Here is a 20,108-nt window from a genome sequence, read left to right as displayed (position 1 = left end):
GAGGGCTTTATAAATAGTTATCAAAAATTATCCTGTCTGCCAAAATGTTTGGTCACACCTGTGTGAGTTGCAACTCTTCTCTTCCTGTCCCAGCATGATCTCTCCTCACTTCGTGTAATTCCTCCCATTTCCCTAGGCTAAAAGATTAGAAAAATCTGCTTACAGCCCACGTGTCCACCATATTCCACATCCCCTCACTCCTGCTCTGAAATGCATATTCCCATGAAAAAAAGAAAAAAAGAACCAAAAGCTGCCAATTTGAGAGAGATAGCTTCAAAGGCCAGAAATGGAGGATGAGTCAAATCAATTGTATTGATACCACCCATCTAAACTTCCTGGGTTGACTTACAGATCTTTTCAGTTTATCTTTAGGTTTTCCCCTTTTCAGATCATAGATGTACTAATACTCACAGTAAAGGCTCAAACGATTCAGAAACATACTGCATGGAAATATAAAAGCCAATGACACCTTTATATTCCCTGCTTTCAAGATAACCATCACTCATAGGTTAGTGTCAATACAAACACACACAAGCACAACCACAGTCACACATACACATCCACGCACAGAAAATTTGACTTTTAAAGAAAAGTGGGATCATACTGAACAATGTACCCTTGACAAACTTTTGAATGAATAGATGGGAGCTTGGGTATTCATTCAACAAACACTGATGATCTACTATGTTTTAGGCACTGGAAAACGCAGAAGTGAAGCAGAGAACATCTCTGTGGAATCTATTTATATTCTCAAAGGGTAGATAACACCTATATAAAAACATAGATTTTAACTCCTATATAGTATTGTATACTATTGCAGTAAACATGCCAATACAATCATCTCAGATAGTGGTAAGTACTATGAAGAAAATGTAAAAGGGTAATGGGAGAGTGAATGACAATGAGTAGACAGAACTGATGGCTTAGGGCATGTGTCTCTGAGGATGTGGTACTGGAGCTATTCATGTCCTTAGCCCATTTTTTGATGGGATGGTTTGTTTTTTTTTTCTTGCTGATATGTTTGAGTTCTTTGTAGATTTTGGATATTAGTCCTTTGTTAGATGTATAGATTGTGAAGATTTTCTCCCGCTCTGTGGGTTTTCTGTTAACTCTGCTGATTATTTCTTTTTATGTCCAGAAGCTTTTCAGTTCAATTAAGTCCCAGCTATCTATCTTTGGTTTGGTTGCATGTTTACTGCATGCGACGTCTTATTTGCATGTTTACTGCAATAGCATACAATACTCTCATCTGAGTAATGAGAAGAAGGCAGCCAAGTGAAGCACTGTGGGAAGAGCATTCCAGGAAGAGGAAATGCAATGGCAAGACTGAAAACGCTGGGTGTGTTCACAGGACAGAAAGTTGATGTGTCTGCAGGTTGAGGAGCATGGGAAGGCAGGAGGTGCTGAGATTGGAGAAGCAATCAGGGGCCAGACAATGTTGGCCCCTTGGACCAAGTCAGGTTTTATTATTGCAGAGGTGGAACTATAAACCACCGAGAAGAAATGGATTGTTCAGTAAGTGCTGTGGGGGCAAGTGGCTTTTCATATTGAAATACGAAAGCTATCTCTGCCACTGTATAAACAAGAATAAATTCCAGATGGACAATAATCCCAATTAAGAAAGTTAAAAGACTGGAAAAAATTGGAAGATGATACTTGCAACATTTCTGTGGGAAAGAGAATCAGTAGCCCAAAATATATGAATTATGAATTAATAAAACTAATAACTAAACAAGAAAATGAGTAAAGAATACAAACTGGCACTTCACAGAAGAAAAAACTGAAAGGTCCACAAACATGAAAAGATGATCAGCCTTACTAAAAGTCAGGAAAATGCAAATGAAAACAAAATGAGGTACCATTGCATAGTCATCTAGACTGGAAAATATTTAAAAGTCCTCCTATAATAACAAAAGTTGAGAATCCCTCACTCCTCCACTGCTAGTGGGCATAAAATTGTAGCTACTTTGGAGATCAGTTGGCATGTCTGATCAAAAGAATATGATCATTCTCTATGACCCAGCAATGTCATTCCTAGTTTGGGTGCCAGAGAGAAACCCTTGTACATAGGCACATGGAGGTGGATATATGAATGTTCAGAGCTCAGAGTAGAAGTGGGAAAACTGCAAAAAACCTCATAAATGTTCATATGTAAATGGAACGGATAAATAAAATGTAGACTATTATTCAATAGGGTGCAATGCTATACAGGAGTTAAAAAGAATAAGCTAGACTGGTCTATGTATGTATGTATCCATCATCTATTTTTCTATCCATTCACTCATCTATGTTTCTATATATCTATGTATCTAAGCTGGCTAGCCATCTATCTATTCATGGATATTTCTCACAAACATAAAACTGAGGGTAAAACACAAGTACAAACTGCTAAGTACAGAAAATATAATGCCATGCTTTTGTTTATTTGTTTGTTTGTTTGTTTTTGAGATGCAGTCTCACTCTGTCTCCCAGGCTGGAGTGCAGTGGCGTAATCTTAGCTCACTACAACCTCTGCATCCCAGGTTCAAGCAATTCTCCTGCCTTAGCCTCCTGAGTAGCTGGGACTACAGGCATCTGCCACCACGCCCAACTAATTTTTGTATTTTTAATAGAGGCGGAGTTTCACCATGTTGGCCATGCTGGTCTCAAACTCCTGACCTCAGGTGATATGCCTCCTGGAGTCCCAATATGCTGGGATTACAGGCATGAGCCACTGTGCCTAGCCAAATGCCATGTTTTCTTAGGCAAAGACTTTATAATCAAGAACCCAAAAGCAAATGCAACCAAAACAAAGATAGATAGCTGGGACTTAATTAAACTGAAAAGCCTCTGCACAGCAAAATAAATAATCGCCAGAGTTAACAGAAAACCCACAGAGTGGGAGAACATCTTCACAATCTACACATCTGACAAAGGACTAATAATATCCAGAATCTACAAAGCACTCAAACAAATCAGCAAGAAAAAAACAAACAATCCCATCAAAAAGTGGGCTAAGGACACGAATAGACAATTCTCAAAAGAAGATATACAAATGGCCAAGAAGCATAGGTAAAAATGTTCAACATCACTAATGATCAGGTAAATGCAAATCAAAACCACGATGTGATACCACCTCACTCCTGCAAGAATGGCTATAATAAAAAATTTTAAAAAATAGATGTTGGTGTTGATGTTGTGAAAAGGGAACACTTTTACACTGTTGGTGGGAATGTAAACTAGTACAACCACTATGGAAAACAGTGTGGAGATTCCTGAAAGAAATAAAAGAAGATCTACCATTTGATCCAGCAATCCCAGTACTAGGTATCTACGCAGAGGAAAAGAAGTCATTATATGAAAAAGATACTTGCATATGTGTGTTTATAGCAGCACAACTTGCAATTGCAAAAATATGGAACCAGCCCAAATGCCCATCAATCAACGAGTGGATAAAAAAAGTATGGTATATTTATACACTGTGGGATACTACTCAGCCATAAAAATGAATGAAATAATGGCATTCTCAGCAACCTGGATGGAATTGGAGACCATTATTCTGAGTGAAGTAACTCAGAAATGGAAAACCAAACATTGTATGTTCTCACTGATAAGTGGGAGCTAAGCTATGATGATGCAAAGGCATAAGAATGACACAATGGACTTTGGGGACTTGGCAGAAAGGGTGGGAAAGGGGTGAGGGATAAAAGACTACACATTGGGTACAGTATATACTGCTTGGGTGATGGGTGCACCAAAATCTCAGAAATTGTCACTGAATAACTTATTCATGTAACCAAATACCACCTGTTCCCCTAAAACCTATTGAAATAAATTTAAAAAGAAAATATAATACCATTTTTCTTTAGTTCACAAGACTGCACCGAAGACTACTCTATTAATTGTTGGCAAACTACAACTAAAACTGGCCCACCATCTGTGTGTGCACAGCCTATATGCTGAGAGTAGTTTTTACATTTTTAAATGGCTGGAGAAATGTTTTTAAACAATAATATTTCACGACACATAAAAGTTATATAAAATTCAATTTGATTTCCATGTTCCTATATGAAATTCTATTGGAACACAGCCAAGCCCAAGCCCATTATTTAACATATTGTCTATGGGCTGCTTTTGTTACAGGGCAGAATTGCGTAGCTGTGACAAAGATTATACAGTTTGCAAAGCCTAAGACATTTATCTAGTCCTTTACAGGAAAAGCATTGTAGACTACAGCCCTATATTATTCATGGCATTATTTTTTAAATGGCCAGAAACACATACATTTAATTCCTGATGGTGGCAACCTCTGGAGGGGGAGGAGGGAAGAGGAATGGAACTGGGGACAGGTGTCAAAACGTGCCATAACGTTTGCGAATCGCAATTTACAAACATTGTCCATTCTTCACAATTATTGATTCTTCCTGGTGAGAATACCTGTGTTTCATGTATTAAAGTCCTTATATTTCTCTGTACTTTTAAAAAGCCTCAGAAAAGCTAAAAATACATGTACTGTGTAGACATTTTTCTGTATCAGTGCATACAAATCTATCATATGTGTATAACAGTTGAATCTTAGTCTATCTTACAGATAGCAGATGTTTCTTTTTGAGTCCCTTATTTATAAACATTTAAGTTGCTCCAGTTTTTGGAGTCACAAACAGTGTAGCAATGTTTTCATACTATTTCTTGTGTGTGTGTGTGTGTGTTTGTGTGTGTGTTTTAGAGACAGGAGAGTACTTACTCTGAGACTTTAGTGACAGAATACTCTTACTCTGTCACTTAGACTAGAGTACAGTGGCACGATCCTGGCTTACTTCAGACTCTACCTCTCAGGCTCAACTGATCCTCCCACCTCAGGCATGGGCTACTATGCCTGGCTAATTTTTTTTTTTTTTTTTTTTTGGTAAGAGTTGGGGTTTTGCCATGTCGTCCAGGCTGGAGTGCAGTGGCGCTATGGGAGCTCACTGTAGCCTTGAACTCCTGCCTCAAGCTATCCTCCTGCCTTAGTCTCCCAAAGTGCTAGGAATATAGGCATGAGCCACTGTGTTATTATTTCTACTGACCAAATACTGAAAGAATTTTTTGATCAGAAGGAAGTATATATTTAAAATTAGGATACGTGGTGCCAAATGTCTGTTCCAAACTTCAGCATGAAATTATTGTCTTGAAGTTAAAGCAAATGTTATTAATTTGGGGCCAGATTGGTAAGTGACAAGTGGTAAGTTACTACTGCTTTAATTTGAGGTTCAGGTTGTCTCTCTGAATTTTCAGGCTAATTTATTTTTACCTGTAATGCCTGTTCGGATCCTTAGAAATTGTTTTCTATTGAATTTTAGTCTTTTTCTCATTGATTTGGGGACTCTTACATATTACATATATTCCTCCTTTTCTTGAAAAATTTTCACTTTGGTTTTCGTTTATTAGTTTTGTTAATCACCTCCTGCCACTTAGAAAACTTGACATTGTATGCAGTCACCATAAAAGCTTTTCTGAGCTTTTGCCTTTGCTTTCTCTGTAGTTTGTGATATGCTGAGAGACTCGCTTAGGTAACTAACGGGCTCCATCCTCTCCCGGAACCACTGGCCCTTTTGCGTTCTGTGGGGTTGACAGTCCTCCCGGGGTAACCCGATGCCTTCCTTCTGCTTCAGAGGACATGCGGCCCTACGCTAAATGTATTGTCCCGTGTCAGTCAGCGGGTTTGGTTAGGAAAACAGAAAGCACATTGAGTATTACAACTAGGAAGGAATTTCACGCAGAGTCTGGCAGGCTTCCATGGACGTTGGCAAGGACAGGGTGTGAAAGTCTGGAAAGTTGCTACCTGCAGATCAAGGAATCTGGAAGTTCAGGGATCACAGGACTTGATCTCTGCTGTCCAAAGGACTAAAGAGGTGATTGTCAGGAGAATATTTGGGAGCTGCTGGAAGAACATCACATCTGTCACCGCTGATGTCCACATGCTTCCTGTGGCTGTCACCAGAAAACAATGGCTTCTCTTTCTTTCCCTGTTCTCAAATCGCTCCTGAGCCTCTCATTCATTCAGAATCCTGCTCACTAGAAAGTCTAGGAAATGTATTTTCCATACTTTCAGTCCTTGCCATAAAGAGAAGAGACTCGAAGGGCTGACACAGTGCTGAGTATTGACAGACATTACTTCCAAGTAGTTTTCACTAAAGGTCAGATCAAATTAAATCAAAAACATCCTCCATGCATCAAAGGTTCATTGAGCACTAGGTTGACATAGTAATGAGCAGTGTGTCAGCTTATTTGGCATGAAAGAACCTTGCTTAGAAAAGGGAAATAAGAAATTAGGGAAAGCTCACCTTCACAGTCAACCCACATACATCTTACTTATTTGAAATTTTATTCAATTACAATGTTGGGTTCAAAGTCAGATAATTTATTGAAATAATAAAAAAGAATTTTAGAAAGGTGATTTGTTGACTTCAAAGGTCAATGAGAGGACAACACACACAGACTAAGATATATGATATATAATATGTAGGTATATTATAAATATAATATAGATAGATTTTTTAAATATGTATATGTTAAAGCCATTGACTTTCATGTAGCTGTAATGCTGCAAGATCTCTGTAGTACAACATCAACATCCCAGCTTAAGGGGGAATACCTTAAGCTGGTGATACCAAGCTGTGATACCAAAACACAGACTTACGCTGTCTTCAACTATCTTAAGCTATCTCTAATTAAGAGATTTAAAAAGAAAAAAAACCTATGGACCTTCAGCTGTATTGCTACAAGATTTCTGTTGTATGACTTCCCAATTTACAAGAACTTTCACGCTCACTTATCTCATGGAAACTTCGTGACTTTACGACCACCTGTGCAGGAGGAGAAGGGGAAGCTATTCTCAGCCTCATTTTACAGAAGAAATCAAAACTGCAAAAGATTAAATGAATCACCCAAGGTAACCTAGTCAGTGATGGGAAGAATCTTCAGCTTCAAATTCTATCATCTTCCGAGCTGCCTAGACATAAATAGAAATGTCTATATTTTCCAGTTTAAGCTACAAACTGCAAGATGCTGTAATTCTTGGTTAGTCATGTGCACTTTGGGTGAGGATTTCCAGAACTTGTTTTTTAAAAACATCTGGAAACATCAAAAGCATAAGACTTTTAAGAGGGAAATTCATGATTTTCTACTAAAATGTCAAAATGTAAATTTTAGGTTAAGATTGAGTATGTATAATTTATTCTTTAAACAATCTGTAATCATAAGTAAACTCAATTGAAAGTTTAATTACATGTTTATTTTGGCTTCACTTAACAGGAATAAAAAGTTTATTTTGTAATGTATTTTTATAAAGGGAAGGAAGAAAAAATAAAATGCATACCACAGGAAACACACAAATAAGATGCCCTTAGTACGAATGTCTTTTGAAATTCATTAGCTATTACTGATAAAGCTCTAGTTAAAACCGTGCAATTAGAACCATGTGTGAAATAGTTCAATGTGCAATCAAGAGTGAAAGAAAACATGCATGCTTTGCTTTATTTTATCTTATTTTATTTTATTTTGAGACAGAGTTTCACTTTGTTGCCCAGGCTGGAGTGCAGTGGCACAATCTCAGCTCACTGCAACCTCCACTTCCAGGTCTAATTCTCATGTCTCAAGCTCCTGAGTAGCTGAGACTACAGATGTGCATCACCGCACCCAGCTAATGTTTGTATTTTTAGTAGAGACAGGATTTCACCATGTTGGTCAGGCTGGTCTCGAACTCCTGGCCTCAAGTGATCCACCTGCCTTGGTCTCCCAAAGTGCTGGGATTACAGACATGAGCCACTGCACCTGGCCAAGATGCATGCTTTTTATTAAGAACTAAAGTGTGCTATAATTGGGTTGAGTTTCTACCCAGATGGCCCCACTCATGCTGACATCTGCAAAGTGTATGTACAATTGTGTTGGAGTGTTATCTACTGTGGCTGTGTAGACATGTGTTACTGAGTTAAAAACCAAGACTTTGGAGTCCTTCATGCTGGTTCCTGCTAACACATGCTGGGAAGCCTCTGTTATTCAGAGTAGGCAGAATCCCATGTGTTTCACTACTGGGAAAGATTTGAAAATATTTAGAGCAGTTATAAATATATGGTCTTCAATATGAAATCAATAACTGGAGTGTAGATTCAAGGATACCAGAGTCTACACTAAGTTTGCAAGACAGTTACCTCTGAAATGCAAATGTTAAGAAAATGCTTCTTCTAAGTTGTGAAATGTCATGCTTGAATATATATTTTCATGTAATATTTATCTAATGGGAGTCATGTTCTTAGACTTAATCAAAGAGAAATCCCCCTCTATATGAAAATTGGTGCTCAAGTTTTTTTTTTTAATTGACAAAAATTGTATAACGCTGGGTACAGTGGCTCATACCTGTAATCCCAGCACTTTGGAAGGCCAAGGTGGGAAGATCGCTTGAGTTCAGGAGTTCAAGGCCAGCCTGGGCAACATAGCAAAACCCTGCCTCTACCAAGAAAAAAAAGCCCTGCATGGTGGCATGCACCTGTATTTCCAGCTACTTGAGAGGCTGAAGTGGGAGGATCACTTGAGCCCAGGGAAGTCAATGCTGCAGTGAACTGTGATCGTGCCACTGCATTCTAGCCTGGGTAACAGAGTGAGACCCTGTCTCAAAAAAAATTGTATATATTTTTCGTTTACAATGTAATGTTTTGATCTATTTATACATTGGGAAATAATTAAATCAAGCTAATAAACGTATTCCTTACCTAGCATGGTTGCCTTTTGTGTATATGTGTGTGTATATTAAGAATGTTTAAAATCTATTCTCTTAGTCACCTCTCTGTACAATAAATCTCCATAATTTACTCATCCCAACTGAAACTTTGTACCTTTTGACAAACATCTCTCCAATCCCTTCTGCCCTCCCCAGCCTCTGGTAACTACCATTCTACCGTTTGCTTCTATGAGCCTGACTTTTTTAGATTCCACATATAAGGGAGATCATGCAATATCTGTGGTTTTGTGCCTGGCTTTTTTCAGGCACAAAATTATTTGTGCCTTAGCATGATATCCTCAGGTTCGTCCATGTTGTAGCAAATGAGAGGATTTCCTCTTTTAAGGCGAAATTGTGTTCCATCATATACACACCACATCTTCTTTATTCATCTGTTGAAGGTCACCTAAGATGATCCCATATCTTGACTCTTATGAATAGTGCTGCCGTAAACATGGGGGTGCAGATATATTTTCAATATACTGATTTCCTTGCCTTTGGATATATGCCCAGTAGTGGGATTGCTGGATCATATGGTAGCTCCATGTTTAATTTTTTGAGGAACTTCCTTTACTGTTTTTCATAACATCTGTACTAATTTATATTCCCACCAGGAGTATGCTAGGGGTCCCTTTCTTCATATTCTCAGCAACACTTGTTATCTTTTATCTTATTGATAATAGCCCTGCTAACATGGATCAGGTGATGTCTTACAGAGGTTTAATTTGCATATCCCTGATGATTAGGGATGTTAAGCATTTTTTCACATATACCTGTTGGCCGTTTGTATGTCTTCTTTCATAAAATATCTATCCAGGCCCTTTGACTAATTTTTAATCAGGTGATTTGTTTTCTTGCTGTTGAGTTCCTTATGTATTTTAGATGTTAGCCCCTTATGTAGGTATAGTTTGCAAATATTTTCTTCCATTCACAGGTTGCCTCTTCACTTTGTTGGTTGTTTCCTTGGCTGTGCAAAAGCTTTTTAGGGGACTGGTTGGGTAGGGTGCATTGGCTCTGGTTCTAGGTGGGTACAGTAGTATAGTTTCTCTGAAGCTTCCTCAGCTGTGATCACCATCAGTGATGACAGCAGGATTTGTGGCCACGGTGGTGGCAAAGTAGGTTGTTAGGCTTCTTGATACCAAGAGTTTCAGAAATCTTTCTGTTTTCATTTTTCCCACAGTGAGAAGACATAGCCAAGGAGATCCCTCTTTGTGCTGGGTCTGACGTGGACTGCAGGCAGCCACGGGGTGCTATGTTTCAGATCACAGGTGCTCAGAGTGGCTGTGGAACTGGGGTCCTGTTGTTGAACTACTGTAGCCCCTGTGACAAGGACACAGGTTCACTCTTCGGGTGTGGGTAGATGCAGCTCTCCCACCAAACCAAGGGCTGTGACTGCAGCACTCACCTGTAGCTGAGGCCCAGGAGGCAGGGATGGAGCTGTGACAGTGATCCTGGGTATGAGGGTGAAGCACTGGCATGGCTCTGCAGAGGAAGAGGTACTTCAGAGGCTCAGGCCCTGGAGAGTAGGGCACAGCTGCAATTCAGGTTCTGGAGCCAACAGGGCATACAAGAAAAAATACCACACAGTGTTGACTTTGAACCCTGGAGTGCTGGACACAGCAGTGGACCAGGCTCTATGAGGCCAGGTGCAAATGTTCGCTTCACTCCCCAGGGAGGTGGGGAGCCTCAGCAGCCCATACAATGGAGGGATGAGCTCCAGCACTTAAGGGAGGGAGGTGGGTGCTGCTGCCATTTGGCCCAAAGGTTGGGTAGTACAGCTCAGAGAAAGCTGTGTTTCCCGGTGAGGGTGGGCAAAGCACGGGCTCGAGTGCAGAGTCACAGCTGCTCCTTTGCACCAAAGCACCAATTCCCTGGGACCAAAGCACAAGGTTGGTTCTGGCGCCGAAGGGGTGCAGCTCCTCTGTGGGTTTGGATTCAGCTTTTCTGCTGGGCCCACACTCTGAGTAGCTGGCAGCAGGGCACAGTAGCAACTGGGATGGGGAGATGAAGGGCCCAGTGCATAGGGAGCTGCAGCAGGTTGACTGGGGATTGGTGCACGCTGTGTGTGTGTGTGTGTGTGTGTGAGGATAGGGCAATGATGGCAGAGCCTCAAGGATGGAGGGATGCAGTGGCTAGTGGCCCCCAGAGCGGGATGCACTCTAGCAGTGGCTCCTGTTTCCAGACGGCTCAGTGCAGTAGCAGCTCGGGTCATAAGGGTGGGGTACAAAGTGAGCTCCGTCTCCGGAGTTGTGCCGCTGTGTGAACTGCAGGTAGCTCCATAGCTGGGCTCAGGGCTTGTGAGGACTGCAGAATTCTCCCAAAGCAAAGACTGCAGGTGTCCACGACAGTGATGGGGCTCAGGAGACCTCCTGCTCATCTTTTCCCTCCTGGTTCTGAGTTCATCCTGGCTTGCAAGATGAAATGGTGGAGGCAAGATGTTTTGCTCCCCTCTGTCTGCGGCCATCCGGAGTTTCTGCTCTCACAGGGTTTTTGCCACTCCCTTGCTGTACTCCAGCGATCTCCTTAAATTAATCTGGTTGCAATGTAGTTGTTTTTGTTTTGGTCCTTTTTTGTAAGCGAGCAAGTGTTAGGCCCCTCTAGTCTGCCATCTGGCTGATGCCATCTGTCCTAAGTACTTTTTAAATGCTATTGTAAATGGGGTTTTTGTATGTTGATTTTGTGTCCTGCCATTTTACTGGATTTGTTTATCATTTTTAAATAGTTTCTTGGTGAAATCTTTAGGGCATTCTATATATAAGACTATGTCATCTGCAAACAGGGACAATTTACCTTCTTTTCTGATTTGGATGTCTTTTATTTCTTTTTCTTGCCCAACTGCTCTGGTTAGGACTTAAAAGTTCTATGTTGAATGGAAGTGGTGAGAGTGAGCATTTGTTCCTGATCTTAGAGGGAAAGATTTCAACTTTTCACTGCCAAGTATAATGTTAGCTGTGGGCTTGTGATGTATGGCTTTTACTGTGTAGGTACATTCCTTCTATATCTAACTTTTTAAGAGTTTTTATGTTGAAAGTATATTGAATTTTGTCAAATGCTTTTTCTGCATCTATTAAGATGATATGGTTTTTGTCCTTCGTCTTATTAATGTGGAGTAGCACATGTATTGATTTGCTATGTTGACCTATCCTTGCATTCCAAGGATAAATCCCACTTGAACATGATCAATGATACTTTTAACATGCTGTTGGATTTGAGTTGCTAGTATTTTGTTGAAGATTTTTGCATTTACGTTTATTGACGATATTAGCCTGTAATTTTCTTTTCTTGTAATGCCCTTGTCTGGCTTTGGTATCAGGATAATGCTGGCCCTTGGATTATTTCCTTCTCTTCAATTTTTTGTTTTATTTTTTTGAGACAGAGTCTTACTTTGTCACCCAGGCTGCAGTGTAGCAGCACAATCTCAGTTCACTGCAACCTCCACCTCCTGGGTTCAAGTGATTTTCTCATCTCAGCCTCCTGAGTAGCTGGGACTACATGCACAAGCCACCACGCCCAGTATTTTTTTTTTTTTTTTTTTTGGTATTTTTTGACAGAGACAGGGTTTTACCATGTTGCCCAGGCTGATCTTGAGCTCCTGTTCTCAAGTGATCCTCCCGCTTCACCCTCCCAAAGTGCTGGAATTACAGGCATGAGCCACCATACCCAGCCTCTCTTCAATTTTTTTGGAGGAGTTTGACAAGGATTGGTATTAGTTCAAGTATTTTTAATGTACAAATTTATTATGTGTTTTAATTGGCTGCCACGTTTTACAAATTATTAACTATTCCTATCTTCTTTGGCAGACAACAGAAAGATCAGAGTTAATGGAACCAAAGAACCTATCGAGTTCAAATCCTATCAGTGGTTTGGAGCAACAGTGAAAGCTCACAAAGGAAAAGTTGTGGTGAGTATGAGCCATGGGCTTGTGCTGCTGCTTTGGAGTATGGTGTGCACTGGAATGTTTTAAAGCTCATGTTTAAGAAAGCTCTTTCCTATAGGAACATGTTAGACTTTCAACGATAAGCCTGTTGGCATTTTAAAAGCAATGAAATGCTTAAAATTAAAGAATGTATTTTAGTGTTTAAAGCTATAGGAAATAAAGCCTGTTTTCCAGAAGAGCAGTTAAATATTTTCAAATATTTCAAAAACAACTAAGAAAAGTAAAAGCTAAATCTTAAAGTGGTAAAATATTGTAGTGCTTAAGACTGACTTAGGGACTACTTAAAATCTGACCAGAAAAATGGGACTATTCCCATAAGGATGCTAAGTTAATCTGCTGTGGTTTCATTGATCCTTTTCACACCGAAAGGAAAGCTGTCTTTTATAATAATTTTTGAACAGCTAACTGCATGATTCTCTGAGTTCATTAATACTTTTTAAAGTAAAAACACTCATTCTCAAATAGATAATCTTTCAGCTTCAAAGTGCTATGACTTAATAATTCTATTATTTTATTGTTCTGAGCAATGATACATGTCTAAGTTACTGAGAAGCAAATGACTATTGAAGTAATCTGGAAGTCTTTTTTAGTTTGGGGAATTTTTCAGCCTATTGGCTTGAATTTCCTTATAACAATAAAGCAATAACTTTGGCTTTTAGGATTTATTGAAAGCTACTTGAATTATGATTTAATAAGTATCTAAAGGAAATGCCTTACTTTATTTAGTCTGTTAACCCCAAAAAGATTTTGACATAAAACAGGTAATGTATAAAGTGTATATAGCCCTCTCCAGTTAAGAAATCCAACATTTACAATATAGTTTTTGTAGAGTTGTCTTTGCATTAATATAATTTTCACATTCCAGAATTTGTAAGAATTTTTTAAGGTGGTATGTGACTTTTGGGAATTGCTGTTGAAAAATTAACTCTGTAATAACTGTTTGGGGCTTTGAAAATCTTTTGGATACTGTTTTGATTTTTTTGTGTGTCTTGAAATTTTAGCTATAACATATAATAGTTGCATATTTATTCAATAATTGTAGAAACCCTCAAAACAATGGAAACTAAAATAATACACCATGTTCATAATAAAAAAATGATTAATTTTTGGCATGCCTGCATTTTCTAAAATACGTGATGGGAAATAGGATAATAAAGAGTATATTTCAAGCTAAATTTTTTGAGTGCTGAAACTTAGCAGAATGAATATTTAAATTCTTTCCTATATGACGTAATTTTATAACTGCAAAATCCTACCTCCAGAAGTATCATTTTTGTATATCCAGGTACCACGGGTATACGTAGCAGGTTTGGGTCAAAGCCTAAATATGTCCCATCAGTATGTTTCACATCAATGGGAAACTGAGCAGATTGAAAGAGTAACTTTTTAGAGCTAATATCAGGCAAACACTGGAAAGCATTTTGATGGCATGAAATGCCTTTTGGTGAAACAGAAGGTGAGGCCAGTTGGAGAAGATCAAGCTATACAAGTGAATGCTTCATGATGTAGACTTCCCTGTGCTTTTGCATCTGCACCTTATGCTGAATTTATGAACCAGATAACTTGGGGAACCTAGAAGAGTTAGAGAGTTTTGGGGTATTGGCCAAGACTTTACAATATATAGAGAGGCAAAACCAAACAACTGAAGTTGTAGAAGGGTAATTTATTTGAGACTAGGAGTTATCTTTACTAAAAATAGTTACACATTGGGCCAAATTACCAAGGACAGATTTGGAAGCATAGACTACTTTCAAATTGGGATCTTTTTTCACTTCTCTGGAATTAAGTGTGACACCATACTATCAAATTAGAAGGCAGGCTAGCAGCCCTGTGTTCTAGGATTCTGTCTTTAGAGATGAGTATTTGGAGAATCAGGTACAATATTTACAGAAGGTCCAGGCAAGAAAAACAGAAGTCCAAACCATGCTAATGTTTCATAAGCATTTCTTTCCTCTCTCATTCCTAAGAAAATGTTATTTCATTTACTTGAAGAGGATTTCTTGTTATTTCATTTACTTGAAGAGGATTTCCATACAGTGCTCTTGTGAGAATCTAAACTTCTAAAAAAGCAGCCAGATCATTTCATGTTTTTCTTGCTGTTGTTTCAATTCATTTTTGCCGATAATATTCCTGATATTAGGCAAACTAATTCAGAAGCAGTTCCCTCTTTTTACCATAATGTATTTCTAAAAAGGGGTCATAAGCAATGACATAAAGTATGTCTTATTTTCTCTAAAGCAACATTCCGAAAATGACAAGGCATGATGAGGCATCAAATCAGTTTCTGATATGACAAATTATAAATCATAAAAGCAAAGATATACCAACAAATGCATAATCATTTGGTATTGTAAAATTATGTTTCAACTTCTATCTGATAGGCATGCATTTAATTCAACATATTATACATCTATTAGTCAAGCTTTATATGCAAACCTTAATATATAAGTCTTGTGGGCAGTTAAATCAATTCCAAAAAAGGTTCCAACGTATGAGCAAATATTTGTACAGTATGCAACATTATTTAATTTACCACTCTATATGTTAGCTGGAAATAAGCATAGGACATTTTGTTTCTAACCCTTTGGTTATTTGCTGCCTTAGAATGGAGAGGGCATTTATGAAATAATTTGGATAACTCTCCTTTCTCAAAAAGATTGTCTGAGGGCTTTGGAGTTTGTCTCGATAAATTTCTCCATAACAAGGAGGGCCAGAGACTTGAATTGCTTCACCTGTGGTGTTTAATGCCTTGGAAATGCTTGTAGGTCATTAACATGCTCTCTTACTGACTTTCTGATCATCCCTGATAAAATTGCTAAAACAGGCATAAGATGCTTCTACTTTCAGTTTTGCCATGAATAAAAACCATGAAGTGAAAAACCAAGCCAAAAACACGTGAAAATGGAGAAGTGCGTCCAGATGAAAGTCATTGTTTAAAAGTCATAACATGCGGCTTCCGTGATAAACTAGGGGGCGTCACAAAACAGAGGTTTACTAGCTTGTTTGCATCCTTTGATTTGAAAGTTATCTTTTAAAAGCAATAATTAGACACAGAAAGGAACTTGTTCTCATAAGACATCACACTGATTAATTCACTGTTTACATGATCATTTGCTTTTATGTAGGTCCAATTAAAAAGAAAAGAAATATGAGTTATTCGCTTTTAGGAATTATTTTCTGCTTGCTTTTAGGGGCAAAAAAAAATTTAATTTCTATGGGGCCTAGGTGCTGTGGCTCTTCCCTATAATTCCAGGACTTTGGGAGGCTGAGACAAGAGGATCACTTAAGCCCAGGAGATTGAGACCAGTTGGAGCAACATAGTGAGACTCTGTCTCTACAAAAAACAAAACAAAAAAAATTAGCCAGGCATGGTGGTGTGTGCCTGTGGTCCCAGCTACTTGGGAGGCTCAGGCATGAGGATCACTTGAGCCCAGGAGGTTGCGGCTACAGTGAGCTGTGATCATGCCTCTGCACTCCAGCCTGGGTGACAGAGCAAGACCTTGTCTCCAAAAAAAAAAAAAAAAAAGTCAGAAAACTCATTTTTTTTGCATGTATTTAATTTTCACCAATTCTACTGTGTGTTAACATTAAAAATTTGTTTTGGAAGTTTAATTACCTCTGATGACCAACGTACTCATTAGCATGCTAGAGGCCAATTCATTCACCCAATAATTTAAGTTTGTTATACCAATAATTCAAATAAAACTATAGTATGAGAAACCTACATCAAAAATGTATTTTTTTGTCTTTGATGTTTCCTAGGCCTGTGCTCCTTTATATCACTGGAGAACTCTTAAACCGACACCAGAAAAGGACCCAGTTGGCACCTGCTATGTAGCAATTCAGAACTTCAGCGCCTATGCCGAGTTCTCTCCTTGCCGGAACAGTAAGCAACTTTTATTCCTTGAAACGAACATTAGCTCAAGCACTTTTCTATTGTACACAGGAGTGCAGGTAGGCTCAAAATACCATTGATAACTTACAGGGTTGCAAGGAAAAAGCTTTGAGGGTAGGTAAAGATTTTTGTCAGCCTTACAGGTGTCTTGATGTGACAGCAAGTCAAAAGCATGGAATTCTACTGATCTTCTGTGTTTTAGAACATTTCTGATGTAAGATATTTTGCAGAATTGATTGGTTCCTTATCTTAGGCCATAAAGTGTCTGTTGCTGTTCAAAATTCACGCTCCATGTCCTAAAGAATGCTGACTGCCCACTTTACTTGTTTATTGCCAAAATGGTGTTAGCTAGCATGGTTGGACCTGGGCATATGTTCAACTTGAGATTTCTGTCTGGCTTGTGTTCTCAATGGCTGTTTCTTCTTTACCAGCTGTGTATGCAGACGGTCTGCATGATATGCCTTTCTGCTTAAGATATTTAATCCTTTTTTTCAAAATGACTCTGTATACTTAGAGTTCAAATCTCATCTGGCAGTTCTAAGAATCTTGCAGCCAAGCAGTCTTCAAAGCAAACCTGGGAGTGTCATCTTTGGGGCATTGTGTTTTAATCACTTTATCTCTGTGGAATACCCAAGACTCGGGATAGCATGACGGATGGATGGATGGATGGATGGATGGATGGATGGATGGATAGACGGGTGGATTCATCTACTCCGAGTCCTTTAATTAACTCCTCCAGTTTTCAGTGTGCCAGATAGATCACTAGGATTTGTTGATAAGATACCTATGGATTTTCATTCTTGTTGATAATTCACAAGACCATATTGGAGGGCAAATGTAGTAGAAAGAAGATTCTAGGACTGATTTCAGGATATTGATTTAAAAAAAAAAACTAAATCCCAAATTAGCTTGAACTCTAAAACGTAAATTTTCCCTCTTTTGCCTGAGTGTTTTTAAAATTCAGGATTAATGTAGGGAAGATAATGATCAAATGTCATAAATAAATGAAGAGAAAAATAGATTAGTGATATTAGAGGGTTAACAAAGAGGCTGCTGAGATTTAGAAGCCTAAAGAACTGGGAGTGGAACTTTTTTTTTTTTTTTTTTTGAGACAGGGTCTCACTCTGTCACCCAGGCTGGAGTATGATGGTTGATCATGGCTCAATGTAGCCTTGAATTCCTAGGCTCAAGCAATCCTCCTACCTTAGCCTGCCAAGTAGCTGGGACCACAGGCATGTGCCACCATGCCTAATTTTTGCATTTTTTGTAGAAAGGGGGTTTTGCCATGTTGTCCAGGCTGGTCTTGAACTCTTGAGCTCATGCAATCCGTCCGCCTCAGCCTTTCAAAGTGCTGGGATTACAGCTGTGCGCCACCACACCTGGCTTGAACATTTTAACTCTGATGGCTTTTAGTGAGGATTTTTAACAAGGAGAAGATTATTGCTTTCTGTTTAAAACTACTGAAGTAAATCAGACACTTCTTCAGATGACAACAAATGTCAGCTGAATGGATAGTCCATGGAATAAGGATTTTATTTTAAATAGCTTTAAAGTAGGGGTTCTTTGTAGATCATGGGACTCAATTATTTATTCAATGCAGGATTTCTTTAAAAAGAAAAACCACACATTGAGCAGTACACTAATAACTCTTCTATGTTTAGGGAATTCAGCAAAGAACAAGAGGAAAAAAGCCCTCTGTTCAAGGAACTGGCTCTAGACAGTAAACATGTAAATAAATGTGTTTATGATACAATGTCAGGCAGTGAAAAGTGCTACAAAAAAATACAGCAAGACGAGAAAGGAGGGAGAGACCTGTGCTGGGGAAGCCAGGGGAGGAGGAACATTTTAGACAAGACGATAGAAAGGGATTCTTCTACCAAATGATTATTGGAGAAGAGAGGAGAGAAACTTCCCAGACTCAGGCAACAACCAACACGAGGCATAGTTTGTGTCATGTTCCATTCAAAGTGCTGTGCCCTTGGGTTTATTAAGAGGTCAGTATTGTTATGCTAAAGATAAAATCCCACAAACAATAACAAAGGAAATCCAAAATATGTCAGAAAATGAATGGTAGTGGAAAGATTCATTATTGAACTTGTTTCATCAATATTTACACCTGTCCATATCCTACACTCCATGATTTGCCCATGTTCCTATTCTGTGATATTAACCATATGCTCACGGACAAGCTGGCTTGTTCAACAAACAGCAAATAACTGTAACAAAAGACAAGACCATCCTTCATATGCCTTTTGCCTTGATAATGTAGGTTATTCTTCCAACTGCCTTCAAGGATGATATTTATAAAACTAGTCACTCCTTGTTCTGCCTTTTTGCCCGACTACCTGTATGGGATCTGAGGGCTCAGATCAAAATACAGCACATGAAATGTAGACTTCTAGGGGAAAATTTCAGAGTGAGTTTGAACGATTTTTTTAAAAAGTACACTAATGTACATTTGCATCTTAAGCTACATGGACACAGTAGGCTAACAGCTCAACAAAGACAGAATGGAGCACATGTTGAGTTGCAGAATAGCTCAATAAATTGCCATGAATTATTTCCTCTGTGGTGTATAGCCACAGTTTTCACATCCTCCTGGTCTCCCTATTCCTACGGGTACTTCTTCCTCCTCAGATCATCCAAGAAGCAGACTTCCCGTCATGGCCAAGAAGTTCACAGATCATTAACACAAAGCCAGCTTGTTCACGAGCATATGGTCAGTATCCCAGAACAGGAAACATCAGCAATATTATTTTCGAAAGAGAATTTAAAGAAGCTCCTCATGTTAATCTTACACTGCAAACCTCCTCTGCTGATATTGTTAGCCACTACCTGCTCATTCATATTGATGACCTGCCTATGGCTCTCATGGTCATTCATAATTCAGGTGGAGATGGTTCACACACACACCCTTCCATTTGTTGGATGAGACGTCAACATGTAGCAGCAAATTATCCACATGCTTCCTTGGATTCCTGAGTTCACTCTAGGACATAATTATCAAGTTCACAGATGCTCTGAAGTCCCAGGAAGAAAGATTCCTTCAGCTCTCAGAAATTATGATTCAACAAGGAAAAAAAAAAGACTTTGCAATGGAAAGAACCTCACACTCTATTATAATTGCCACTTACAATAAACATTTGGAGCTGATTATTTTCTCAGTGTATTTTGTTTAAAAAAAAATGAATGTTTTCTCTTAATTTTTTTCAGCCTGCTGTTTTAAAGCAATACTTTCAAAGAATGGTCATGTTTCTTCCCTTTCGAATAATTTAATTTACAATCATAAAAATAAAAAGTCAGGGTTGAATTTAAAAGGGATTTTTAAAAGGCTTGTGCATGGAAAAATACATATAAAAACACATATATGAACACATACATGTTCAGAGTAATATCTCATGCATCCATATATACTTCTGGATGCATATAAACATTTACACATATGAGCTTCTAGAAAATTGGTACTCAGATATTCCAGATTACAGAGATGAGCTTTTAGGGAACTTTATAGGATTCATGACCATAAATCATGAAATATAGCT

The 20,108-nt window shown here is 38.6% G+C and overlaps 1 protein-coding gene across 1 annotated transcript in view; it reads left to right on the top strand.

Annotated features, from left to right (window-relative positions):
• The window catches only part of ITGA8 (integrin subunit alpha 8), a 199,477-nt gene that overhangs the window by 18,251 nt on the left and 161,118 nt on the right, over positions 1-20,108 (top strand). Inside the window, exons 3-4 of the mRNA XM_054436441.2 lie at positions 12,535-12,635; positions 16,434-16,557. Of these exons, the coding sequence (XP_054292416.1) occupies positions 12,535-12,635; positions 16,434-16,557 (225 nt within the window). The remainder of the gene's footprint in view (positions 1-12,534; positions 12,636-16,433; positions 16,558-20,108) is intronic.

This window comes from Pongo pygmaeus, chromosome 8 (genome assembly GCF_028885625.2).
Source record: "Pongo pygmaeus isolate AG05252 chromosome 8, NHGRI_mPonPyg2-v2.0_pri, whole genome shotgun sequence".
NCBI classification, from domain to species: Eukaryota; Metazoa; Chordata; class Mammalia; order Primates; family Hominidae; genus Pongo; species Pongo pygmaeus.
The sequence above is the reverse complement of the archived record's forward strand: the minus strand, read 5'-3'. Positions and strand labels throughout refer to the sequence as shown.